At 43.1% G+C, this 26,479-nt stretch overlaps 10 protein-coding genes across 15 annotated transcripts; 5 read left to right on the forward strand and 5 right to left on the reverse strand.

The window, feature by feature from the left end:
- Nucleotides 1–334: 334 nt before the first annotated feature.
- LOC132792192 (uncharacterized) lies at nucleotides 335–701 on the forward strand. Its single transcript, XM_060801448.1, has one exon. It carries the CDS (start codon nucleotides 357–359, stop codon nucleotides 690–692), a length of 336 nt encoding a protein of 111 aa, XP_060657431.1. The 5' UTR covers nucleotides 335–356; the 3' UTR covers nucleotides 693–701.
- A 747-nt stretch (nucleotides 702–1,448) lies between these two features.
- LOC132788131 (pupal cuticle protein 36a-like) lies at nucleotides 1,449–1,805 on the forward strand. The gene has a single exon (XM_060795452.1). The coding sequence runs from the start codon at nucleotides 1,449–1,451 to the stop codon at nucleotides 1,803–1,805; it is 357 nt and encodes a 118-aa protein (XP_060651435.1).
- A 639-nt stretch (nucleotides 1,806–2,444) lies between these two features.
- On the reverse strand, nucleotides 2,445–2,821 carry LOC132793581 (shematrin-like protein 2). The gene has a single exon (XM_060803569.1). It carries the CDS (start codon nucleotides 2,819–2,821, stop codon nucleotides 2,468–2,470), a length of 354 nt encoding a protein of 117 aa, XP_060659552.1. The 3' UTR covers nucleotides 2,445–2,467.
- A 1,788-nt stretch (nucleotides 2,822–4,609) lies between these two features.
- On the reverse strand, nucleotides 4,610–5,077 carry LOC132788132 (uncharacterized). The gene has a single exon (XM_060795453.1). It carries the CDS (start codon nucleotides 5,075–5,077, stop codon nucleotides 4,610–4,612), a length of 468 nt encoding a protein of 155 aa, XP_060651436.1.
- Nucleotides 5,078–6,039: 962 nt separating this feature from the next.
- On the forward strand, nucleotides 6,040–6,525 carry LOC132788133 (uncharacterized). Its single transcript, XM_060795454.1, has one exon. It carries the CDS (start codon nucleotides 6,040–6,042, stop codon nucleotides 6,523–6,525), a length of 486 nt encoding a protein of 161 aa, XP_060651437.1.
- Nucleotides 6,526–6,812: 287 nt separating this feature from the next.
- LOC132789446 (MAGUK p55 subfamily member 7) lies at nucleotides 6,813–14,732 on the forward strand. Of its 4 annotated transcripts, none has more exons than XM_060797470.1 (9): nucleotides 6,813–7,430; nucleotides 10,648–10,736; nucleotides 10,795–11,072; nucleotides 11,133–11,264; nucleotides 11,712–11,741; nucleotides 12,121–12,288; nucleotides 12,359–12,680; nucleotides 13,380–13,673; nucleotides 14,137–14,732. In XM_060797470.1, the coding sequence occupies exons 2-9, from the start codon at nucleotides 10,694–10,696 to the stop codon at nucleotides 14,655–14,657; spliced, it is 1,788 nt and encodes a 595-aa protein (XP_060653453.1). In that variant the 5' UTR covers nucleotides 6,813–7,430; nucleotides 10,648–10,693; the 3' UTR covers nucleotides 14,658–14,732. The 4 variants fall into 4 exon arrangements, with proteins under 4 accessions (XP_060653453.1, XP_060653455.1, XP_060653454.1 ...); XM_060797472.1 differs by having other exon boundaries at nucleotides 13,497–13,673; XM_060797471.1 differs by lacking the exon at nucleotides 11,712–11,741 and having other exon boundaries at nucleotides 6,814–7,430.
- Nucleotides 14,733–16,057: 1,325 nt separating this feature from the next.
- LOC132789448 (beta-ureidopropionase) lies at nucleotides 16,058–20,141 on the forward strand. Its single transcript, XM_060797476.1, has 4 exons — nucleotides 16,058–16,279; nucleotides 16,791–17,053; nucleotides 17,113–17,732; nucleotides 17,787–20,141. Exons 1-4 carry the CDS (start codon nucleotides 16,176–16,178, stop codon nucleotides 17,958–17,960), a joined length of 1,161 nt encoding a protein of 386 aa, XP_060653459.1. The 5' UTR covers nucleotides 16,058–16,175; the 3' UTR covers nucleotides 17,961–20,141.
- LOC132789447 (spermine oxidase-like) lies at nucleotides 17,958–19,851 on the reverse strand. The gene is made up of 3 exons (XM_060797475.1): nucleotides 19,736–19,851; nucleotides 19,001–19,674; nucleotides 17,958–18,935 (listed from the first exon to the last, which is right to left on the reverse strand). The coding sequence occupies exons 1-3, from the start codon at nucleotides 19,742–19,744 to the stop codon at nucleotides 18,068–18,070; spliced, it is 1,551 nt and encodes a 516-aa protein (XP_060653458.1). The 5' UTR covers nucleotides 19,745–19,851; the 3' UTR covers nucleotides 17,958–18,067.
- A 137-nt stretch (nucleotides 20,142–20,278) lies between the features above and the next one.
- Nucleotides 20,279–23,608, reverse strand: LOC132790236 (spermine oxidase-like). 3 transcript variants are annotated; one of them, XM_060798702.1, is made up of 2 exons: nucleotides 23,506–23,608; nucleotides 20,279–22,115 (listed from the first exon to the last, which is right to left on the reverse strand). In XM_060798702.1, the coding sequence occupies exon 2, from the start codon at nucleotides 22,079–22,081 to the stop codon at nucleotides 20,561–20,563; it is 1,521 nt and encodes a 506-aa protein (XP_060654685.1). In that variant the 5' UTR covers nucleotides 22,082–22,115; nucleotides 23,506–23,608; the 3' UTR covers nucleotides 20,279–20,560. The 3 variants fall into 3 exon arrangements, with proteins under 3 accessions (XP_060654685.1, XP_060654686.1, XP_060654684.1); XM_060798703.1 differs by lacking the exon at nucleotides 23,506–23,608 and adding an exon at nucleotides 22,575–22,732; XM_060798701.1 differs by lacking the exon at nucleotides 23,506–23,608 and adding an exon at nucleotides 22,469–22,606.
- Nucleotides 23,609–24,030: 422 nt separating this feature from the next.
- Nucleotides 24,031–26,479, reverse strand: LOC132790233 (exocyst complex component 3). Its single transcript, XM_060798698.1, has 2 exons — nucleotides 25,337–26,479; nucleotides 24,031–25,281 (listed from the first exon to the last, which is right to left on the reverse strand). The coding sequence occupies exons 1-2, from the start codon at nucleotides 26,306–26,308 to the stop codon at nucleotides 24,037–24,039; spliced, it is 2,217 nt and encodes a 738-aa protein (XP_060654681.1). The 5' UTR covers nucleotides 26,309–26,479; the 3' UTR covers nucleotides 24,031–24,036.

The following is a 26,479-nucleotide window of genomic DNA, read 5'->3' on the forward strand; positions in this document are numbered from 1 at the left end:
ATGCTCTGAAAAGGTTAAACACAAATATTGTATGTAATATATATTTTGTACATATTATATGTAGATCTTATCTATGTAATTGCATCAGCCTGCTGAGGAATTCCATTTCGCTGAACTGCTCAATCTTTTTTTTTTTTGTTGTACCTAGCGCTGAACAAAGTCATTGACAAGTTTGTCGCAGGTAAACCAAAGCAAAGCAATGCAATGCAATCTAGGTAGCCTGCAAATGGCAGGTGAGCCATGCCATAAGGTTTTGTTTGCCCTGAGGCCCTAGGCAACCGAGGCATATAAGAGCCCATGTGCAGCACTCAGAGTGCAACAGTTTCTAATTACCCGCGCTGCAAGTAGGACAAACGATGAGCTCTGCACTCAAGAAGATTAACACACAACTGGGACTGAGGCTGGGACTAGGAGTGGGAGTTGTGCTGCTGCTAATGTTGCAAGCAGGTGACGCAAGGCCAATGGGACACAACGAAGCCAGCTACGATGCCAGCCTGGATCCTTTGGTCTGGTCACGTCCCTTTGTGCAGGACAAAGTGCGCAGACATCGCATTGCAACGCTTCCAAATCCGTATAAGCATCGACACGTTCCAGCACATCCCTGCCCTGAGCTGGGCAAGAAACGGCGAAGTCAACACTCAACGAGCCGGCAACGCAATCAGCTGAAGTATAAAACAAAAAAGCAACAGTAACTACCGCAAGTATCTGCACAGACGTCGCAAATTGTTGCTGCTGCAAACAAGATGCTAAAGCAAATTGAATTAAAAAACCATAACTAAAATTACCTAAAATTAGCATAAATCAATATTGCGTTAGTTTAAACTCTAAACAAATGCAAAACGTTCGACAAACTCGTTGAATTTACTGACACGCTTCAATTAGCGATACACTCGCCGAAATTGTAGGTAAGAAGTGAATGAATGTGATGAATGTGATGAAAGCTCAGTCAGAGAATGCAAAACTTGTTCTTGAAGCACGCTTGTTAACTGGTTCTTCACATCGATTGCCAAATGTAAATGATAACGAGACAAATACACAAACTCCGCAGAGTGTGTGTGTGTGTGTTAAGGTCAATTAGATAACGTTTCAAGACCAGCCCAGCAACGAAGTCAAACATTAACGGCAAATACAATGGCAAACATGATGTAACCAAGGCCCAACGTCGCGGCGCCAGAAGCCACGCAGCAATCAATGAATGAATGAAAGTACACGTTGAGGCAGATAACAAGCCACAAATCGATGTCGAGTCGCAATGTGGACACTCTCAATTAGCAACTATACGCACGAGCCCGGCCAGAAGCCAGCTGCTGACGAAGAAGAAATGGCCAGTGCGTACTCGTATAAAAACGCATGAATCTCTGCCATTTGTTATCAAGCACAAAGCATCAGCAGTGTCATCCACATCAACTCTCAAAACTATCTCAAGCTCAATAATCATTACTATCAATATGAAGTGCCTGCTGCTCCTCGTTGTCATCGTCTGTGCCCTTAGCTGTAGCTGGGCAGCGCCTGTTGAAGTGGAAGTTGTGCCGCTCACGCTGCTCGATGTGGATGCCGATCTCGAGCAGCTGCCACTGGATTCAGAAGCGGAGAACGAACGTGTGGCACGCGGCCTGGGACTTGGCGGCTTTGGTGGCCTCGGCGGCCTGGGCGGCAAATTTGGCGGCTTCGGTGGTCTGGGTGGATTCGGCGGACTTGGCCATGGCTTTGGCGGTGGTCTGGGACATGGCTTTGGTGGTCACGGCTTCGGTGGACTCGGTGGACTGGGCGGCTTCAAGGGACTCTTTAACAAGCATTTCCGTTAAGCTAGATTAAGACCAATTTTTTGTATTTTTAATTTTTCTAGTGCCAATAATAAACTAATTTAGTTAAGTGTAAATCAAAAGTTGTTCATTTGATAAATGGGATTTAGGGCGCCATAATATTCCAGCTCCGGCTCTGTGGTGCTCCGCAAATGTATGCGAGGATGCATGGTGGTGCTTGTCCTGACTGTGGGTTGCCAGCGTTTCAATGCCTGACGCACTTGCCCCATAAGGTTGCGCCACAAAGTGTGTCTCGGACCTGCTACATACAAGTGAGCAAAATCAACCACAATATTGTATAAAGAATCTACAACGAATTTACCCACTGGCGGTGGTGCCACCTGCGGATCAATCTCCAGCTCATCTAAGGCAGCTGTGAAGATGAAAATACCGCTAAGCAGCAGCAGCAAGAAACAAACGGAACCCATCGCTCTGAGTTCCCAAATGAGAGGGGAAGCCTTCAACTGATAGCTACTTATAAGCAGAGCTCATTGTGGCTGTGATGCTTTCGCATCATAAAAGTGGGGCACTCCCCCTTAAGCAAGTTCGAGTTACACATAAACATAAACACACATTTATTCAGGCGGGCATCATCACATAAGAGCCGCAAAACAGAGACAAATATCACAAGAGTGTTGCAAAACGACAGACAAAATGCTTTTCATTTAGCCATAAAAACCGCCGCCAAATCCGCCGTAACCTCCGCGATAACGAGTGCGTGTCACGACACGAGTGCGCTGAAAGCCGCCATAGCCTCCACCGAAGCCACCGAAACCTCCGCCATAGAATGGTGGTGGTGGAGGTGGTGGACCAAAGAAGGGCGGTGGTGGTGGTGGTCCAAAGAATTGGCGAGCTTTACGTGCTCCCTCGACACCATCGGCCTGTGAAGTCTCGCCCGCAATCGCTAGATCCGCAAGTGATGCAATCGATTCAGCTGCCACTGGTTGTTGCTCCTCCGCTCCACAGAGCAGCACAAAGGCGCAGAGCACCAAACAGAATGTTAGTTTTGCGTATTCCATTGCCGTAGTCAGAACTAAAACTGAGCTCGCAATTGCGCTTTAATTTATAGTCAAATATCTGATGGAGGGGGGGTCGAAGAAGAAGAACTATAGAACTGAAGTTCATTGGCATTTTTCGATTGTCATTGAAGGCAGCCACACCACAAGGCACCACACAAAACGCCAAAAAACTAATTAGATATCGAAAAAACCCAAAGCATTTGAAGTTGTTTACCTGAAATTGACCCACAACTGATGGCGATAGACGCGGAAGTGTCGGCTGCTTGTTCCACAGTGGAACCAGTCTATGCTCAAGTTATCTGAACTGTGGTGAGCTGGACAACAGATGCCTATCACAGTTGCCGACCGAATTGATGAAGAACTTCGTTCGTTTTTGATATATGACTCGGTTATGCGGAAACGTATCACGAATTAGGCTACGAGTTACAACAAGTCAATTACATACGAGTAAAACTCATAGAATTGTAGACTCAAATGTGTAACGCATAAAAGGGTTAAACAAAAAATATAATAATATATAATACTATAAACTTAAATTTTTGAAATTTCGAAACAAAAGAAATCTAGAATGTGAAATACAGCTACAGAAGTTTCTACATTGGTTTTTTCTTCTAGATTTATTCTTTTTAAAAGTTTTAGAAAATTTAATTTATTATATTTTAGCATAATACTTTAGACAAACAATAACCTCTTAATATAAAATAAAAATACATTATCCAGTAAAGTATATTAGTATGTTAAAATGAGTTGAGGATAAAGAAATAAATTAAAATTACATTTTCAAAAAATGTATAATAATAATGTTCAGAGTTTATTATGCAGACTCACTTTAAAAATGAGTCCAATACGTTTATTTAGTATTTCCTTTATAATAATGTCTACAATTCAAGTGCATTTGTATCGAACAACTGTACAAATCTCAAGGGCTTCTCTGAAATTATTCTTCCAGAACATTCTACATCGAAATCGGATGCCGACACCCACAGTAACGTCATGTCTTAGATCTCACAGCATACAGAGGCTGATCTTATTATACGCCGCTTAAATGCTTACACAAAATACTTTTGACTGCACACACAAGTGGAGATTTTTTCATAATTACCCTACACTTTAAATTGTATAAGGTCGAATTACTTTCTTAGCTCCAAATAAATCATATTTTGTATGCAGAATAAATTAAGTGGAGTGCTACAAACATAAAGCGTATTTGAACGTCGAGCTAAGCCACTGAATGTTGCTTATTTTATTTATAGTATTGTGAGTTATGGCTAAATAATAGGCAAACAAACAGCCGAAAACGTAAAATGAAACTCAACATAAACAAGAGTCACAACTTTAATCTTCACAGCAAAACTGCAATATCATCAACATACGAGTACAAACACAAATACAAGATAAGTATGAAAACATCTCCCGAGTTTGCTCGTCTATAAGATACCCGCTACACATTTCAATAATTGTAAAAAATATACCATCAATATACTAAATATTATATTCGTCTGAAGACACTATATCATCAATATACTACAATATTTAGTTAATTCATCTAAATTTAACTACTAAAAGTATTACAATTTTCTAATACTTCTTACCCATTTTTTTTGGAATGATAAGAACAAGATAAGATATACATTTGATAAATTCGGCGATACATCCATCTTCAATCTTACTTTTTTCTTTTCTCAATAATCATAACACCCATCTGTTTATAAGTAATTGGTATAAATACACACACAATCAATCTCGAACCACTTTTGTTTATTGATTTATTTACACTTAAGACTTTATTCAACCCAGAAAGCCGCCGATGCCAAAACCTTTTATCTTCGCAAAGCCAACACCACCGCCAACAAAGCTACCACCGCCGATGCCACCGCCGAAGCCTCTGCCATAGCCTCCTCCATAGCCACCGCCGTAGCCGCCTCCATAGCCTCCACCATAGCCTCCTCCATAGCCACCATAGCCATAGCTGGGGATCGTTTGCACTGTTGAAATGGTGGACACCACGGGCACTGTGGTGATGACGGGCACCGTGGAGACCACGGGCACAGTTTGTATGGCCGGAGCTGCAACGTATCCACCGCCAATGCCACCGCCGCCCACAATGCCGCCTCCAACGATGCCACCGCCAACAATGCCGCCTCCCAAGTGTCGCGCTTTTCGCACCAGTTCGTTGCCTTCGCTCACAATGGGTGTGGCTTCCAGCTGGCTGAAGACCAGCAACGAGATGAGCAAGTAAACCGTTTGCCGGATCATCTTTGAATCAACTACTGAAGATTGCCCCAACCCAAGCTGGCTTATTTATGCAAATTAATTAGTGGCCCACGTCTGTTGGTGCCTTCTCGTTAAGTTGTTGGCCTATTTGCATTATTAATTCACAAATGTGATGCCAAAATTCCCCGAGAGCTCAGTGTCAAAGCCAATGTACTCATATTCTAGCAATGTTGATGCTACATCATGAAATGCTCAGCTAATGCATGCACTCAGAGAAACTTGCAGTTAGCAATGGGAACAATTTTCATTTGAAAAATATTAACTATTTTTCGCAAAATTCTGTGAATAAAAATATTCCTTTAAAAAATCAGCCTATAATAAAGTTTAGTAACTATAAAATATCCACTACATATCAAAAAATAAAAGATTTTAAAAATCAAAATATTAAAATATTATTTTTAAATCACATATTATTTTTAAAAGCAATTCCTTAAGCTAAATTATAAAATACTTTAAGAATTTGATATAAAAAATGGTTCATTAACTAAAAATATTCGCCATAATTCTATAACTAAAAGTTATGCAAAATTAAAATATAAAATGTTTAGAGGACTTTAGAAGAATTCAATATTTTATGGAGTTCAAATACCTTAAGTTCATTTCAAATCTTTAATTTTTTAGATCTTAATCATTTATTATTTCAAATTGTAATTGATTCTTAATATTTCTAAAAATTCATTAACTACATTTTGATAAGTTTGCTTAACACCCATTTCTTTCAGTGTAGTTCGCACCTAATCACCTCCAATTGAAGGTCAGCTAGCGCGTAACTAGCAACTCTTAACGTGGCTAATGTGGAAGCAAACAAACGCAGCATAGGTTTTGGGATTTTACAGTGGTGCTCATGACGCACCACAGCACCACACTGCAAGCCATGGCGGGGCAATAAAAACGTTGTCGGCTCTGCGCAGGCGTGACACAACGTGATTAACTATACGCATAAGATGAAGTGGTGCCCACTACATATACAACTGCTGCTGATCATCGGCGTTGCATTCGCAGTGGAAGCAATCGAATTCGGTGGTTTAGGCGGCATCAACGCGATACAGCAGGTGCCGGTGGTGCAACAGGTGCCCATTGTGCAGCAGGTGCCCGTCATTCAGCAGCAGCCACAGAGCCTGGGACTGGGAGGTGCTGGACTGTTGGGTGGCGCAGCTGCTGGCGGCGGTGTGGGAGGCTTTGGTGGCTTCGGTGGTGGCTTTGGCAGCTATCGTGAGAGTTATCGCGTGCGAGGACGCGCCTTTGGCGGCGGCGGCTTTAAAGGCGGCTTCGGTGGCCTCAGCGGCGTTGGCGGCTTTGGAGCTGGCGGATTTGGCGGCGGTCGCTTCCGGGCTCGCTATGATAAAAAAGTAAGCGGTGGCTTTGCTGGCATCGGTGGAGCAGCTGGTGGTGGTGTGCTCGGAGCTGGCGGCGCTGGATTGCTTGGTTAAGAATTACCTTAACAAAAGGATAGAAAAACGTAATATTAAATTATAGAAATAAAGCCAAAGGAATGAGACACCCTGTATGTAAGACACAGACACTGACAGACTTGTACTCGCTGCTGATATTATTATTTTTGTTATGCTCACACAAAATTTGCTGACATGCGCAAATTCAACCCTCATGCTCTACTGTTCTCTGTTCTGTTCTGCCCGGGTGGTGCGACGCATGGCGGCGGTGTCTGTGTTGTGTTTCTGAATGGGGCAGCCAGCCATCGAGGCAGCCAGAGATTTGGCCTCAGTTCGAGTCAGTCGCTCGCTGCAGTCGCTCGTCGAGACGCACACAGAGACTGCTCTCGTCGTCTCGTTTCGCAGTCTCATCTGTCGCTTTTCATTATCAATCTCTGGCCAAAAGAGGCGCCGTTCTTCCGCGCTCCATTCAGTTCCGTGACATTGTTGTTGTTATTGTTGTTGTTTGCAGTGACCTGCAACCGCATCCGCAACGCGACCCGTGACTTTGCTCAACGTTGTCTGCAATTTCTTTTGACAATTTGACAACAAAATCATAGACAATTGTTTTGCTCGAGGAATGCTCGTGGACCTCACTAAAAATAGCCTCGAATCTGAGCTATATTAAGTAGATATATATATCCATATATATATATATATATATATATATTTAGTTGTGTGTGTTATGCTGTGTGTTGTCTGCGCCAAGTGGAAAACTTGTTAAAAATAAAACATAACGTCAAGTGAAAGCCTCAGAAACTGCCCAAGTGCAGATTAGCATATGCAAAAATTAAAAAAAAACAAACAACAACAACAACAAAGAATAGCAGCAGAGACAGTTAGCACAATCTCCAGCGACAACAACCACCGAGAGCATCAAATTCTGGAATTTCATTTGATCTCAGGTAAGCTGCATTCCCGCCTGCACTCCACTTTCGCCTGGATTGTCTTTACATTTTTTTAATTAAAAACCAAAACGAAAATTTTCATTTAACGCTACGCTCTTCGACTCTCGCTTCCTCTCTTCGCTCTCTTATGCTACAGTCGCTCTCTCGCGCTCTTCTGTTGTGCAGTGTGACCAGCTGTCGCGTTGAAATTCGTTTGATTTCATTGCCATAAACAAATGTTGTTATTTTTTTGTAGTCTTGCTGTTTACAACAATTATCGAACATTTTTGTTTGGCAATTGTCTCTGATTTAACAACCCCTGACACACACTCTCTCCCTGTCGCGCTCTCTCTCCCTCGCACTCTCGCGTACACACTCTCTTTGGCGGCTCTCCCCGAACACAACAATGCTTTCATATTGTGTTACCTGTCTTATCTTATGGGCACAGTGGCTTCCTTTGTCTGCCCATTGACACGTATCATTATGCACAACAACAACAACAACAATAACAAAAAATATTGCAAGCAACAACAACAAGTGTGCTTTCCAGACAGTCTTCTGATATTAAAGAAGAAACACGCGTTAGGCCAAGCACTTGGCAAGCTCTGAAGTCCTGTGCAACCGCACTTGCAATTAGCGTAATTGCAGCTAAACCACACGCACACAGTCACACACACACATATATCATACACTGACACATGATATGTGGCATATCATTTGGCAAGTTGATAGACAGGCTCATCACGCTTTTGACTTGCAAGACATTTGCGGTATTCCCACATCATGTTAAAGTTCAAGGCAGCAAACCAAATTCTGACAGTTAAGTATAGTTAAATTGATTAACTTTACTAATAACAAACTTATTGTTTATACTTCCAAATATCTAATTAAACAACAAGAACTGTCTAATAAATAGTTTCTAATAGTAATATAATATTATAATAACTAAAAGGCAGAATGAACATTTAAGGGAAGTTTCTAGAATTAACAAGAGAAACTTGTTTTTTTTTTCAATAGAGTTTTTAAAAATTTCGTATTAATATGAATCTAATATACCTAAACTGTATTTAATAATATTCGTGTTGACAATAATGAGTATAAATTATATTAATAAATTTAAAACACACAATCAATTAAAAATTTCAGCCATTCATAAAACTATTCAAATTTGTTTGCAAGCATTAATGTGTATTCATTTCGTTTAGAACATTTATGACTACATACAATTTTGAGAAATTATCAATCTAAATTAAAATACAACTCGGAATATATTTATTATTATTTATTCAGTTAGATGCCATTCATTCAGCCGTATATTTTTTAGAAATTTATTAATTTATCGCATCAGTAATTTCAGTTAGATGTCATTCATTTATTTCTAGCGCTTAAATTAGAATATAAAAATATTCAGTTATTTATTTAGATATTCAGCACTGCTTTAATTCTAAACGATTCATTTAACTTATTAATTAAAAAAATCCTTAATTAAGTCTCATGTCTAGTCAACATTCGAAGCTGCTTAAATTGCGCTTGTAGTATAAATAAGTAATAAATAAAGCAAATAACTTATACACATTATACAATAGGTTATTCACCAACTTTACTCAATCGATTTATGCTTCTCGGTGTATTGATTTGAATAAGTATTTTATTATTTTCACATTCAAAAGGCGGACCTGCTGTTATTTGCATGTGTTATGAAGTACGTATCCTTGTCGCAGTCAATTCCAATGATATTAAACCTCACTCTCCCCCCTCTGACATTCCCCTTAAGTACGCCCACGCTGCTGACGTCGTTGCATTTCACCCTGGCAAAAGGCGAAAGCGTTCGGTTTTGGGGCACCACTCACACACACACAAACACTCTTACGTGACCACATGCGTGTCGGTGTGTGTGTGTGCGTGTATGTAGTTCAAGGTCATCGAAAGTTTGAGGCTGTGAAGGAGCGCAAAGTAGAGCACTGATAAAAACCCAATCAGCAAGCGTCCTCTCGACAGCATCACAACAGCATGGTCAAGGACTCGTCAGTTGTGCCTGATTAGTTTTGTGCGTGTCTCTTGTGAATATTCGAGAACGAAAACAAAGCTCGAGGCATGCGAATGTCATTTAAGGTTCATCAACTCGCAGCTATTTTTAGCGTCAGTACAAAGGGAAGGCGCTAATGAGTGCCTGGCCTGGCCTGGCCAGCTGCTGGCTTGCCAACAAAAGCGAACGAGTTCAGGCCCATTATAAGCGCCAGCAAGTGCCAGTGAACTGCCGCTTGGCAGCTGGCCAGTGAATGAGACTGGGGGCCATGCCTATTTTCCACCTTCGAGAGCGCAGCCATGCAACAGGAAGCGCAGCCATTGAACATTTAATGTATGCAGTTGTCGTCCATAGTTGCTTGGCCTAGTGCAGCAAACGTTTGCAATTTATGACTGTCACTGAAAAGGGAACACCGTCGACCATGTGACCAGTGAGGCGAGAGACAAAGCACAGCCAACAGCAGCAGCACAGCGCAGTATTGTTCACCTGAAAGTGAGCATAAATTGTGTTATTTCTAATCGAGTTGCCTCTTTGGCCAGCTGCCACTGCCGCTGCACATAAATCAGCAGCGTTGTGTGGCAAGTGGAGCAGCCTGAGTTAAACCCCATGTAAGTTGTGCCTAAAGCCAACTAATTGCATTTTGCGCCACGCCAGCAGAAAGCTTCGACTTGCGAGAAAGTGTCGACGCCAGTCTGACGCCAATGTCGAAAGTCTAATGAAGCGAAAATGGCCATTGTACGCATAAGCAATGTCCCCATTACGTATATGACGCGTTGTCAAACCAATTTCTTTTCGCTTCTTCTTCTTCGTTTTTTTTTTTGGCAAAAACTGACATAAAGGCGGACGGTAATGCCTTTTTTTCAGCTTTTCTTCAGCAACTTATCTATAAGATGTTTGTAAATTGACTTTCAGCACGCATCAAATTTTCATTTTGTATTCACTTTCGCCTTCGTCACATCGCAGGATGTGCTGCGACTTGTGTTTGGTGTTGTCTCCCTTTGGGGCCAAGAGTCAGCGCAAATTGAGTTAAATTCAGTTATCGATTTTTATTCACGTACGTGTATTCAGTTCTATATTGGGTTTCTTCTTTCAAAACGCCTCAAGTGGATGGGGAAAGCAGATGGCAAACAAGCAAAGCGTTTGCCTCAACAATTTAAACTTGAGCTCGACAGCCACTTTTAATTGATGTTTCTTTTCCATTGTATCTAGGTGAACCACTTGACGAAGCATAAGGAACTCTGAGGGAGTGTGTAGCATGCTAGCCGCAGTCATGGCATCAGATATCAATTGGGATCCAGGTTAGACTCTTCACTTTGGCAACACTTGACAATCTTTATTAACTTGATGCCTTTGCAGCGCTTTCGAGATTGATAACAACGTTAAAGGAATCGGACAATCTGTCCAATGACCAGGAGATTGACTTTCTCAAAGCTCTGCTGGAGTCCAAGGAACTTAATGCCTTGGTCAACGTACACACAAAGGTGGCCAAGGTGGGTCGCGATGATCGACTAGCTCCTGTTTTATCCTCCTCCGCCCAGGTGCTTTACGAGGTGCTCGAACAGCTCTCACAGCGCTGTCATCTGAACGATGAGTGCAAGGAGGCTTTCCATCTGCTACAAGACTCCCATGTGCAGGTAAGTAAAGCTCTAATTGTTATTTAACTCGAGTGTACTTATCTGTAATCTCTTCACCAGCATCTTCTGTTTGCCCACGATGCCATTGCCCAGAAGGACTTTTATCCGCATCTGCCGGAGGTGCCCATCGAAATGGACGAAGATGAGGAGACCATTAAAATAGTGCAGCTCGTCAAGAGCAACGAGCCATTGGTAAGTTAATCCATGCTGATATCGCAACTCATTGCCCATCTTCAGTTTCATCGTCATTTCCATTGTCGGCTCAATCTGTATAAAGCTAATGCCAGTCTCGTAATTTGTGTAATGTCATTTCACACTCTCGTCCTCGTCCTCATCCTCATATCATGTTGAGTAAGTCCTTCAACTGTTCTGTCTCAGCTTATGCCTATGTCTAAACAAAAAAAAAAAAGAAAAACTGCTCCAACTGCTCCTCTCTGCGCTTTCATTCATTTCCTAACAAACCGCATCTCTAACAAATTATTTACGCTAACAAATATTTTGTAAATTTTGCTTTGTTTACCAACAAAAATGAAAACAAAAAAACCAAAACATTTCGAAAATCGAATAAAATCGAATTGATTATCCAAAACTCGCCCATAAAAATAACATAAATAAAATAAATACAATAAATAAACACAGACAGGAGCACAAAGTGCGGAACCGATTGTTGTAAGTAAACAATGTCCTTAACTGTAAAGTTCCAAAAACCATAAAACTAAGACTGTTGTTTAACTTGCCACTGCCACCACCACAACAACAAAAACAACTACAACAACTAAACTTGCCACACAACAAAAACAACAAGCAAAACAATTTTGTATAAAAACAAGCACAATTTGTTGTTCCTTTTGTAACAATTGACTGTTGTAATTTCAATATGTATCGGAAGCACCCAAAATAAACAACCAGACTCTCACACACTCACACTCACACTCACATACACACACACATACACGCTCACTCACACACTCACACGAGCAAAATACACACATGCACATACACAGAGAGCAAAAACTTTGATAATAAAAAAAGCGTTGCCTACTTTTAGGGCGCAACTATAAAAACCGACGAGGAGACGGGCAAGATAATCATTGCTCGCATTATGCACGGCGGAGCTGCGGATCGTTCGGGTCTGATACACGTGGGCGACGAGGTCATCGAGGTCAACAGCATCAACGTGGAGGGCAAGACGCCGGGCGACGTGCTCACCATTTTGGTAGGCAATTCAAGCACTCTACATCAATTTACTTTATTCATTTATTAATTGTGCATTTTTGAATTTACAGCAAAACTCTGAGGGCACAATTACCTTCAAGCTGGTGCCAGCGGATACCAAGGGCGCACAACGCGAGTCCAAGGTGCGTGTGCGCGCTCACTTTGACTACAATCCGGATGTGGATCCATATATACCCTGCAAGGAGGCGGGCCTCGCTTTCCAGCGTGGCGATGTCCTGCACATTGTGGCGCAGGACGATGCCTACTGGTGGCAGGCGCGCAAGGATCACGAACGCTCGGCACGCGCTGGTCTCATACCTAGCAGAGCGCTGCAGGAGCGACGCATTCTGCACGAACGCACCCAACGGGAGTCAAATGACTTGGACTCGAAGCGTAAGTGTCAATCAGCATCATCTGCCATAATCAACATTCGAGGTATAGTGTATGTCGGTTATAGTTATTTATAAGACATTTTAATAATGTTGCTCTGATCATAAGTATCTTAAATTTCTCTAACAATCGCTCCATTAAATGTTCCTAAATGGCTTAATGCCATTCTACATTAATACAGATAACCAAAGATAGTTATGTGCTTTTCATTACCTCTAACTTTAATGTTAAAGACTGATAACTATTTTTGAATGACTAAAATATGTCTTTAAGTTAGGCAAGGCTGATCAATTTTTATTGTTACATTTTTATAATGCAATTAGTCTTTGAAACTATTGGAAAATTGCCAAAAATAGTGTAAAGGAAAAAAGGAAAAAAAGTAAAAATAATTTATTAACCTAATATAATACATTGCTATAAAAATAAGTCTTGACTTTAAGAAACTTTAAGCCCCAGCTTTTAGCCACTATAACTTTCAACTTTCATAACTCTCTGCATTATCCTTATAACCGATATACTCATATACTACATAACATATTACCTCCTCAATTGGTCTTTCTCCCATCATGTGTTACATTCGTTTCATTCTAACCATGTGGCACGCTCATGCATAACAAAAACAACAACAACAAAAACCATCGCTCCACCTGTACCTCAACCTCCTAACGTCATCTGCAACCTCATCAACGCGGCGGGGCACAGCGGGTTCATGCGCCTCACTCTGCACCACCCCGCCGGGCTCACCGCGCCTGCAGACGAGCAGCAGCAGCTCGTCCTGTCGTCAGCCAAAGACTAAAAAGATCATGTACGATTTGACAGAAAACGATGACTTTGATCGCGAACTGATTGCCACATATGAGGAGGTGGCCAAGCTGTATCCTCGCCCTGGCATCTTTCGTCCAGTCGTGCTCATCGGTGCCCCTGGAGTTGGTCGTAATGAATTGAGGCGACGTCTTATAGCTCGAGATCCGGAAAAATTCCGCAGTCCAGTGCCATGTAAGTTTCAAATTATGGGATGAAAGAATAAGAAATCTAGGTTCATAAGTAAGAAAAGTTTTTTAATTCAAATCTTTAAATAAGAAAATTCATAAATGAAGTTCCTTTCAAGATTAAAAATTCTAGTTTAATATTGGAAATCTTAATATCGCATTTTCTGAATTATATAAAAATAATAAAAAAAATGTTAACATTTTTGCAATAAGAACTTTCTTATTATGAGAATAGAATTATTGTAGAATATTTGTAATATTTTTTTTTTGTCATTTCAAGAGAAGGAAGAACTTTTCAAATATTTTCATTTCAAGATCAAAATGCTAGTTTAAAATAGAAATTCTTGAAGTTCGAATTTCATAAAATATTCAAAATACTTAATGCTAAAATCAAAATTTCCTAAAATGAATGTTTTTAGATTTCAATTTGTCCCTTACAAATTAATTACAGTATTTATTTGATATTTTAGATACCACTCGACCCATGCGCATTGGTGAAGTTCCTGGCAGGGAGTACATCTTTGTGGCACGCGACAAAATGGATGCAGACATCGAGGCGGGCAAATTTGTAGAACACGGCGAGTACAAGGGACACCTCTATGGCACCTCGGCAGAGAGTGTCAAGTCGATTGTGAACGCCGGCTGCGTCTGTGTGATCAGTCCGCATTATCAGGCCATCAAAACGCTGCGCACGGCACAGCTGAAACCATTCCTTGTGCACATTAAGCCTCCAGAGTTGGGTGTGCTCAAGTCGACGCGAACCGAGGCGAGGGCCAAGTCCACGTTCGATGAGGCGAATGCGCGCAGCTTCACCGATGAAGAGTTCGAGGATATGTTGAAATCGGCGGATCGCATTGACTTCCTATATGGCCACTTCTTCGATGTGGAGATCGTCAATGGGGAGCTGGTGAATGCTTTCGAGCAACTTGTCCAGAATGTGCAACGACTCGAGAATGAACCTCTGTGGGCGCCCTCGATTTGGGTGCAGTAAATTAAGGGATCAAGGATCACAGCATGCCATGCAAATTTGTTGAACAAAGAAAAAACAAAACAAAGAAAAAGTAAACACCAAAGTATTTGCCATACGAATTTAGCCCTTGTTTTGGTTCTTGTTGTTGTTCTTACTGCCCTAAAAAAGTGAAACAACGTGAGAAACCGATAAAGCTAAATGTACAGTTAGTTGCCAATGTTGAACGGCATTTAGATAGCGACAGACGGACAGACAGACAAAGAGACCGACTCAATTTGACTAAACTGAACTGGACGGAAACGACATAAGAGACGTTTATAGAGAAAAATACTATTTACCCTTAGGCAATCCTTGGGGACGATCCTGTCCAGCGTTAGTCCTTTTCACGACATGTACCTTTTTGCGTAACAGTGAAAACAATGAAAAGAATACAATAAACTGAAGTAAAAATTATAAAAAGAAAACCAAGCGAAAACCAAAAATAAAAAGCAAATTATAATATGTAAACTAATTCAAGAAACCATTTAACCAAAACATTTAAGCGAAATTATTATTACAAAATGAAAATATGTTGTACAACAATTATTTTATTCGAATAATGATGTCCGAAATCCATCTATATATATTAAAGATATAAAATGTTTAAATTTTATAGACAAACCAGAGAAAATTATAAATGTGTTACAAATTCCAGCAAAACTGACTTTTGTGATCTGATAGCAGAGGGCGTTATTATTTAATGCATTACTATGGCATAGTAAAATAATATATTTAAAGAACAAAATAACTAATACAATTGGGATATTATTTCATATTTCATACAAAAAACCAGAGGAAAGCTTCTTCAGAGATATTTTAACAAATTGTTTGCTAGCATGGTTTTCATGAGGATATTTAATCATCGGATATAATATGCAAATTACCTGAAGCAACCACATAAGTGTTAAAGTACGCACTAGCTCGCTATTTACATATGTTTAGTGCGAAGTCGGATAACACCTCAGCTGATTTTAGATAAGCTCAACATTGTATTATTCGTTATCACTAAACCAACAAAAGAAACCACAAGCAAAACTTTATACCACGCCATATAAATCAACTAAAGCGCATAAGATTTCCATTGTGAGTAACTTAGAAATTAAATTCGCTATGCAAGTGCAGTACAAAAGTGCACATAAGGGTTAAGACTGCGACTGCTCAGCTGTTTAAGGTAGACCGCATGCTCTCAATACAACAGCTGCGTCATTACTGACCGCGATAAGGTCAATTAAAGCCAGCAGGCAGGGAAACTGCGACGCAGAGCGAGGAACACCAGCAGAGACAGAGGCAGAGGCAGAGACAGCAGCAGCAGCAGCGAGAGAGACAAGAGCGGCATAGAAAAAGAGGCAGAAATTAACTGCGGCGATGGCAGCGATCGCATGGCATTCACATTCCGGATTGTGCGCTTATCGCGAGTGGTTGCTCCCGTCGTTCCTGAATAATACTCGCAATTTCATTCAAATTTAATTGCACTTTTGTCATACCACAACTGGAATAATCATGTCTGCATTTGAACTAAAGAGTCTTGATGAATGCTTGGAGAAGCATTTGCCAGCCGAGGAGTTGAAAGAGGTCAAGCGCATACTTTATGGTGTGGAGAAGGAGTAAGTTCACTATATAGCATGCAACAATCTAGCTATGTATATAATTAAGTAAGTATGCTAATGCAATTAAGCATTTAGATTAGCGCTGATTTGATAGGCAATTGAAATACAATGTGGAGGCAGCGCACTGCAGAGATAAGTCTAGAAGAAAATCAAATACTTTGTAGAGAACACGATGGAATCCATTGGACAGCCATTCCCTATATCAATATGTAGAATACGTAGAGAAACACCCATTAAATTTATAATTAGAAAATACATATTACGTATACGTAGCGGCGTCCGTCGAAATACATATATCGCAAGCTGGTGGCAAAAAATGATGATCAAAACAAACGCAGATACATAATAATAATAAAAATAAATGTTTACGAAGTGGCAAAAGAAAAAGCGAACAGATGAGCAGAGAAGAATGTGCTCTCTTTCTTTGTATCACTCGCTCTCACTTTCTGCCTTTTACTCTCTCTCTCTTTTTCTCACACCCCTTCTTGTCGTTTGTGTTACCACTTAGACAAACCCTGGAGCTGCCTGCAAGCTCCTTGACCACCGCCAAGGAGAATGGCTTCGAAATCAAAGGTTATCGCTTCACCGCTCGCCCCGAAGAGCTAAGGAAGCCCCGTCTAGTGCGTGTGGGCGCCATTCAGAATTCCATTGCACTGCCAACAACGGCGCCAATTGCCGAGCAGCGTGAGGGCATCTGGAAGAAGGTCAAGGCCATGATCAAGGCAGCAGCGGAAGCGGGCTGCAACATTGTATGCACGCAAGAGGCATGGAGTCAGTATTTTCTTCCGCTCTCTTTCATTACCTCCCTCTAAACATTCCTCTCTTCTCAGCTATGCCATTTGCTTTCTGCACACGCGAAAAGTTCCCATGGTGCGAGTTCGCCGAGGAAGCGGAGAAAGGTCCCACCACCAAAATGCTGGCCGAGCTAGCCAAGGCCTACAACATGGTCATCATACACTCCATTCTCGAACGCGATGTCGAGCATGGTGAGACCATTTGGAACACTGCTGTCGTTATCTCCAACAGCGGTCGCTACCTCGGAAAGCATCGCAAGAATCACATCCCACGTGTGGGAGACTTTAACGAGTCCACCTACTACATGGAGGGCAACACAGGACATCCGGTGTTTGAGACCGAGTTCGGTAAGATTGCCGTCAACATCTGCTATGGTCGCCATCATCCGCAGAACTGGATGATGTTCGGTTTGAATGGCGCCGAAATTGTCTTCAATCCCTCGGCCACCATTGGGCGACTCTCGGAGCCATTGTGGAGCATCGAGGCACGCAATGCTGCGATTGCCAACAGCTATTTTACCGTGCCCATCAATCGCGTGGGCACCGAGGAGTTCCCCAATGAGTACACCTCTGGCGATGGGCAGCCGGCGCACAAGCAATTCGGACCCTTCTACGGCTCCACCTATGTGGCTGCTCCCGATGGCACCCGCACTCCAGTAGGTTTAAATGTAAAGCATCCCTAACAAGTATTAATTGCCCTTTGCTTGCAGAGCTTGTCGCGTTGCCAGGATGGCTTGCTGGTCACGGAGCTGGACTTGAACCTGTGCCGTCAGGTCAAGGACTTCTGGGGCTTCCGGCAAACGCAACGTTTGCCACTCTATGCGGAGTCGCTGAAGAAAGCATCGGAGCTGGACTTCAAGCCACAAATCATTCGGGAGCAGTAAAGGTTTAAAGAGACCTTAAGCATTTTTATTATTTAAAATATAACAATGTAGCTAAATGTGAATACTTTGTGCTCATTTACTACTACCTATATGTAGTATATAAACTTTTACAAATCCTTCTGATAGTATCCGGCGAGACGACGCGCCTCCCGTATACCCGTCTCCACAGCTCCATGCACCGTTGAATAGTGGTCGGAGCTTGTCGCCTCGCCAGCAAACAGGATTAGGGGTCGCACCGTAATCGGTCTGATGTCCAGCAGGGAGACATACGATGGAGTCGTCGGCTCATAGGCAAGCACATTGACCGGTTGAGCTAGTTGATCGGGACCCGTGTTGTAACTCTTTGTCAGCATCGAGGGATACGAATAGGAACCCATATGAGCGGGATCAATGCTCCAGTGACTGGTTACCACGCACTTCGGTTGTGTGACTTTCATTTTGGGCAAAAACTTGCGTAGCATAAGCATAATTCCGAGGGTCAACAGTTTAGAGTCAATCGATTCAATGATCTCCGTATTGGGGCCTGCTGCCCAGCCGAGCAGGACCCGCGGTTGATGCGCATAGGGTTGAATACTGTAGATGTCCGAGAGCCATTCCAGCTGCGGCTGATTCAAATCATCTGCACACCACATTGCATTGAAGCCCGTCCAATCGTCCTTCCAGAACGGTTCCTCGAACTCTGCAAATATTTTACACACATGCCCGAAGCCCATAAAATTGATGGCCTTGCGTTTTGCCAGCGGCAGATTTGGAAAGAAGAGTCGCGGATTCTTCTTGAGCACACCCAACGAAGCGGTAATTACCACATGATCGGCTAAATACTGATTCTTGTTCTCGCACGTGATCTGTATGGTGCCATCGATGCGATCCCAATCGATCTTGAGCACACGCGAGTTCAAGTCAATGCAGCCTTGAAGCAAACCATGCTCATTCATCTCATTACCATCGACCAGGACGCGCAGGAACTGCTTGTAGCTGTCAAGGAAAGGCAAGAGCTACATATGTATGTTGTTTTGAAATAAAGTATATTCGATCCTTACCCCTTGTCACGCCAATTGAGCGTGCCATCCCCTTGACACGGTCGAAAGGAACCGTAGTCAGCCGCATTCATGTCCGTGTCCACAGCTGAGCCCTCCATTTTCTTGAATGTGCGCAGAAAATCGACAGCCCATTCGCGATCAATGTGCTTCATATCTGGCTTCGATAGCGCCTCGGCAAACTTCTCCACCAGATACTCACCATAGGTGCCGTCGCAATCAATGAGATCCTCATGCTGATTCCGCACTATGCTCCTCATCACCTTAACAAGCTTGACCAGCATAGAGCGTGGCATCATCTGGCCATTGGAGCGTATCCACTCCACATTGATATATGCATCCCAGCTTGATGTATCCAGCAGATTGAGTCCCTTGACCATCTGATACACCACATTGCCATGCTTGCCATTTACCCACTGTGCACCGACATCAATGTAGTTGTCCGCAAACTTCATTGTTCGAATGCGACCACCAATTCGATCTGACATCTCCAAAATGCGTACATGTTGGAAGCCCTGCTTCTTCAGCTCCATGGCGCAAGCCAAGCCAGCGGCACCTGCGCCAAGGATGACAATATTCGGCTCCGAATGAAAGGACTGGCTGAGCTTCTTGGGTGTCTTAGCCTTGGACGCATGGTAACGATTGTGGAGCTGTCTATGTGTTTTCTTCGAATAGCACTGCAGGCAGCGAGGATTAGGGAGTCAGACGAGTTAATAGGTAACGGCTAAACACACTTACACTTCCCATAGACCGTAATTTTTACAAACATTTATAACTGACAATTTTGTGTTTGAAGCACAACCAGCCTACCTCCTGAATAGATAACACGAAATTAAAATCAACCTAATCAAATTATATATACAGTTCATATATGTTATATCAAAAAACTTTTCTTATGAGGTTGGTTTTTTTTTAAATACTCCCTAAAAAAGCATCACCTTTCTTTTAATTCGAACGTATTCCCTCCATGTTGAATTTCCTCATCCTAACTACTTTAGGCTATTCTAGTATTATTAACTACTCTAGGGTAGACCACACTAACTGAACCCTAAAATAGTTGCAGCTATTCTTGACTAGACTGAACTCCAGGATCTACAATTTGCATACCTAAATTAATTAGAAATTCGTGGGCAAGTAATAAATAGATTAGCTGGTCTATTAATATCCTAGATAGCTATAAACTAGACTATAAACTTTCCTAGCCACTTAAACCATATTAATGTTCATTTGATTGCAATAAATTTTCTTAGCTCCTCCCTGAGGCACAAGACTTTACTGTAAGATTTAAACAACTTTATTGGGCAGCTGCCAGATGCGAATATAATAAGAATTCAGCATATTTGTATATATATTCGTAGCTCGATCATATATCAAAGATCGTATATCATATCATGTCTAGTATTAGTCGTCGACTTAAAGTAAGAGCCTTATATACCTTATGCATATAGTATATGAAGTCTATCCAGTATTATTGATTGATTGCGTAGTGTGTGGTCCCAGTCCAGTTTGGTCCAGGACCAATGAAGACGATACTTTCACATGGTTTGCATCCATAGCCTGATGCTATAGCTGTGACTTGGTCACATTCACAGCTTCGCTCAGGCCATAGAAGTCAGCAAGACGCTTGGCCTCCCTCCATCCCGCCTCGACAGCGCCATGGACTGTGGAATAGTAATGTTCGCTGGTTGCTTCGCCGCCAAACAAAACAATGGGTTTGTCACAGCGACTCTGCTGATGCAGCGATTTGTCGCGGCTCGGCGATTGCGGTGTCATGGTGACCACAGTCAAGGGCTGAGCCAAGTCGCCGGCTCCGGTGCCCAGACGCTCGGTGTCCATGGAGCGAAAGGAGTAGGAACCGCGAAAATGTTCGTTAGTGTACCAGGCAGAAGTGCGGAAGCCCACGGGTTCAGGTATTGACCAGTGTAGGAAGCGCCGGAAGAGATACATGCAGCCGGCAATCACCTCATCCTCGGGCAGTGTCTCCATGTGCCTGCCATTGGCATTGATTATCCAGCCGGCAAGCACATTGGGTTGATAACTGACCCGATAGAAGCCAAAGACATCCTCCAGCCAGGCACGCGAGGTATTACGTATATCACTGAGGTCCTCCTCTCGCCACAACAGCGTGAATCCCGTCCAATCCTCAGGCCAAAAGGCCTGCGGAAACTCCACAAACAGTTTGTTCACCGTGCCAAAGGCCAAACCCTCGACGGCACGTTGCTTGGCCACCGGCAGCTTTGGCTCAAACAGCTGCAAATGCTGCTCCTTGAGCACACCCAGGGAGACAGTGACAATCACATGATCCGCCAGACAACTTTCACCATTGCTCAGCTGCAGTTCGACGCGAGAATCGTTGCGATTCCAATTTATACATTTAACGCTTCTGTTAAAGAGCACACGCTGCTCGAGAACACCCAGATCCGAGTCGGATTTCAGCTCTCGACTGTGCATCAACAGACGCAGCAGTTCCACATAGCCCTTGTCCTTCCAGTTGAGCAGTATGTCGCCCTCGCATTCCCAGTAGTTCAGATAGCCACGACCCGACACCTCCTCCAGCGTATCGGATGCTTCCACCGAGTTCTCGAATTTCTTGTAATTATCGAAGAACTCGTCTGCGATAACCTGATCGATGTCAGCATTCTCAGGCAGCCGCAGCATCTCGTAGAACTTGTTCGACAGGTAGCTGCCCAGCGAGCCACTGCAATGTCGCAGTTCCAGCTGTCGCGTCACAAGCGAATCCCCCACAATCGCCTTCAACCGGTTGGCCACATTATCGGGCAACACCTCCCGATTGCTGCGCACACACTGATAGTTCTCATAGACCGGTCCCGTCGACTCCAGCAAATCATGTTTGCTGGCCAGTTCATGCACAATGTTATCCTGCTCGCCGTGACACCATTGGGCGCCCATATCGATCACATTTGCCCCAAAGGGTATCGTGTGTATGCGTCCGCCTAGACGATCCTCGGCCTCAAGGACGAGCACGTTCTGAAAGCCATACTCCAGGAGTTTGGTGGCACAGGCAATACCCGATGCTCCAGCGCCGATAATAACAATCTTGTGGTCCCGATGCGATCTGCTCATATCGTTCTCTCAAACCCAATGTGTCTGCTAACAACTGTGGAGATTAAAGGCAGACGATTTGAAGAGATTTAGTCAATATACAAACTCTGGGAGTGTGAGTGATAGGATGAAAGGTGCTTATTAGGAAAAACATTATCTTTTAACTAGCAATTAAGATTTATTTTAGTTTTTGATTGTATTAGTGTTGTTAATAAGTTGTCTGTTTATCTTAAAAGACATCTGAATCATTATATTCCATCCCGAAAATATGAGTCTAGAAAATATGATTAGGATATATTTGAGAACAACCATTACATTTTTAATACCAATATTTAAAAAAAAATGTTTATAATAAATTTAAGTTATTGCAAAATAAAAAGAAAATTAATTATATAGAAATTACTTTACTTTACTATATAATATTAAATTTGCGATAGTTTCAATTATCCGTCATTAAAACCAAGTACATTATTTGAAGAAACCCGTTAACGAATAATTCTGAGTTTTTTTCTACCGATTGTAAGACAGCTTTCTAACTGTCCTGAGTGACGACTGCGCAGAATTATAGCAAAAAGCCGGTAAAGCAAACCGTAATTGTATATTTGCATATGTTTCTGCTTATTGCATTTTCTTTTATCACAGACAGCTGCAGCACAAGCTCACAAAACACCGGCAAATTCCGTTCATTGAATTATTCAGTTGCAATTACAGTTAGTTAAACAGAGAAAGCAGCATTTGAAAACAGCTGTTAAGCGTTATTCACTTTAAATTGATTGCAATGAAGCAAGAGTAACGGGCAATCGTTTGAATACTGATAAGAAAAGGCGCGCGCGACAAACGCTGATAAGAAGAGTTCGTCTGAAGTGAGAGTGAGAGTGCTGATGGGAGCGCAAGAGAGGGAGAGAGAGAGAGAGAGCAGTGAACTAATGAACTCAAACACACACACACACACAGGCATACGCGTACTCAGAGAGAGTTCAACATGAATTTATTAATAGCTAGGTTTTCTGTGGGTGAACGGACATTGGAAATTCTTGTTCTTCTTTGTATCTGACTGCTTGCATCTTGCTGGACCAGTCCGCTTTATGCCTCTTCGACACAGTTTGTCGTTAGCAACCCCAGCGGGAAACACACAGCAACACTAACACCACCACAGCACATAGCTTATACAATTCATGCTCACACCTCACACACACTAACACACACATTTAGGCTTTGCGGCAGAGTGAAAGAGAACGTAGCATTGATTTTATATTCGACGACAAACAAAATAACCAAAAAAGTTTTTCAAGGTTCTGCGACAACAAGCCGCATGCATTGAAATTATAACAAATGGCAACTAAATAAATACATAAATACACTATACAATATGTATGTATGTTTCTATGTACCCTGCTCTATTCTTTTTCTCCCTCATAATGTTTTCCGGTCACAGTTTAACTCACCGTTAAAAATTGATGTCGATAATTTTTTAAGTATTAATGATTATTAATATTTATTAGAGTTTTTTAAATTTTGTAATAAATTGCTGACAACTTAATATTTATTGCACTAGAGAAACATAAATAAATATGGGAAAATTGACGACGGCTGTTGCTCTCGCTGCGCTGCACGCTGCTGCCGTTGTCGTTACAGACACAAACAAAACTGAGAATCATATGGAAACGTGCTGCTCCACAATGCTTATGCTACGCCCAGAGGCGCACCTGTCACCCTGTCACCCACAAAGGGGAATGCCCAGGGTGAGTGGTAACTTCCGGGCTACGCCACTGCGCGCGATGTTCAAAAAAGCTTTCGCCGCATGAAAGCTCGCAGCGAAAGCGCGCCAAAGAATGCGAGAGCAGCTGACTGGCCAATGGAATGAGTGTGTGCGGGGGAGGAGGATAGTTGTTGTCGAAGTAGTAGTGTAATGTTTACTCATCGTTGTTGTTGTTGTGGTTTGTTATGCTAAGCACATTCGCTGCGCTGTATTGCGTCTACCACAGCTTGTCACTAAACACAATCTCTTTGAATATGCAATCCTGCTTTGCAATGCTGACCATTGACTTCTTGGACTTCATGGCATCCTGCACCTTCTCCCGCACCTCCGCCGCCTTCACATCGTTACGTATGTAAAACAAACGCACCAAATGATCCTCACTCAACGACGGATAACTGCCCAGCAACGTGTGCAAATCCAAGATCAACAGCTCAATATCCGAAATAAGTAGTGCCGATAATGTGGCAATTAGATCCAAGGGGGAATCACTTAGCGATATCTTGGGTGCAATCTTCTCGAAGAAGAGCTTAAATCGCTTTGCCTCCTGATTGATCTTCCTCGTAATCGCATCGCATTCCACACGCGGCTTCGATAAACGCTTGGAGAGCAGGGCACGGATGTAGCGCTTGGCCAGCAGCTTTTGCGCCTCGTTGATGACCATCTCAAAGTTGGCCGGACGCAGATGATTGTAGTCCTGGAAGTAATCGTCGAGGGTCACACAAATGGTGTCCACGGCAATGCTACTGCCCAGCCACTTGACGGTAAACAGATCATTGAAATGACACTCCATGTCCAAGAAGGCCTCCTCCAGCAGATAGTTGGCGGCATGAGCGCGTATGCGTTGAAAGGTGGCCAACAACTTCTCGAAATCCTCGTAGTGATCTGTGCGTGATTTGGGCCAATACAATTGTTTCATCTGCTGTGCCAACTCCACCATCTGTTGACTGTTGTTCACAATGGTAATGATATAGTGCGTAAAGTATTTGATCTGGTCGCGATTGCGAAAATGATGCTCCTTCAGCTCGATGACATTCTTTAGATACGTCTGGCCAAAGATCTCAACCTGTTGAATGCTCATGACCAGCGCCTTAAACGTCAGCTCCTGGTGTATGGTGTTGGTCACCTGCAGATGCTGATCGATCATCTGGAAGATGATCACAGGCGCCGAGGTGTGATAATAATGCTCATCCTGATCGGGCACCATTTCGGAGAACCATTCCTGCTTCTCGGTCTGCGCAGCCTTCGTCATCCATTCCTGATAATTGCGCTGCATGTTCTGCAGATACTCGTTCTCTAGCGCCTTGAGATGCTCCTGTCGCAACAATGGACCCGCCAGTTTGTGCACATCTACGCTGAGATCGGGATGCGACATGAGCTCCACGCCCGGATAAGTGTGTGTGACCCAGGCTAGCATAGAAACATACTCATTGCCCTCCAAACCCGAGCGCACGATGTTATCGAGCTATAAAGAGAAAATGAGTAAGTGTGGAAAGAGAGAAGAAGATGCAGTTACTCACATAGCTGGAAAGTCCCTCGTGATAGAACTTGACGTACTCGTTGAAGATGTCGTAGTGTGGTGGAAAGCAGGGCACGCACAATGACTTTACCACTCGCAGATCCTCGAGGATGATCTGACGCAGTATTTCCAGATCACGCACCAGCCACATTTTGTTATCCGCTCGTTCCTCTAGCTTGGAGCCCTCGATGCGTGTGATGACCGCCGCCTGCAGCACATCCATAATCATTTTGCGCCAGGCCTTGGGACGTCCCGGAGGGAGGAAGCCCGTAACTTTCTGTTGCTGAACCGCAAACTGATCGTTCTTCTCCTCGCGCTCAACGATGCGAAGGGCGGTCACAATAACGGTGGGCTTCTTGCGCACCGTGTTCAGTGTGCGACTGATTATGAGGCGGATCTTCTTCTCCAGCGCCTGCGACACGGTGTCGACCTTTTCAAAGTGCCGCTTTAGCGTAATCTTATCGGAGGCATGTTGCTTGGGCTGCTTGTGCAGCTCGTACAACAGATCGTCGCGAGAGTTTTCTAAATCCGACAAACACTGATGGGCATTGAGTAGCTTATCCTCATCGATGAGTGCCATGGTCTTTTGCACGCTGGCATCCACATTGAAGATGTGCTTCAGATTCTCCATGGCCGTCGCATACTGTGAATGTTTTGTGTTCTCCTCGCGCACCACTTCCAAAGCATCATAGACCTCGGGAACACCCTCCAACAGCCGCTCCACAGCGTCCATGCGACGACGCACCTCGCGCACATCCTGCATGCACGTCTCCAGCTGTTTCAGTCCCACACGCACGCCCTCCAGCTGATTCTGCATTCCCGTCTTTAGCAACGCCTCCACTGAGGCTTTTTTGCGGGCAATGCGATGACGATACTGCTCGACCTTCTCCAACTGGCCGGGACGCTGCAGCATGTTCTGTATGTCCTTGAGCGCTGCTTGGCGCGCCTCCTCCTCCAACTGCTGCAAATCCATTATTTAAATTTGCGCTTTTTAATATTTGCGAATGCTATTGTGATTAATTCGTTTACGAAGAGATTGCAGGCAGTGTGACCACAAATTCCATTTACAATTATACCAAGATAAGTTTTCCAGTTTGTTGTAAAGGGCAGAGCCCGCCGCTTTTGAAACTGTTTGTTGCTCAAC

Source organism: Drosophila nasuta, chromosome 3 (assembly GCF_023558535.2).
Source record: "Drosophila nasuta strain 15112-1781.00 chromosome 3, ASM2355853v1, whole genome shotgun sequence".
In the NCBI taxonomy this organism is placed as follows: domain Eukaryota; kingdom Metazoa; phylum Arthropoda; class Insecta; order Diptera; family Drosophilidae; genus Drosophila; species Drosophila nasuta.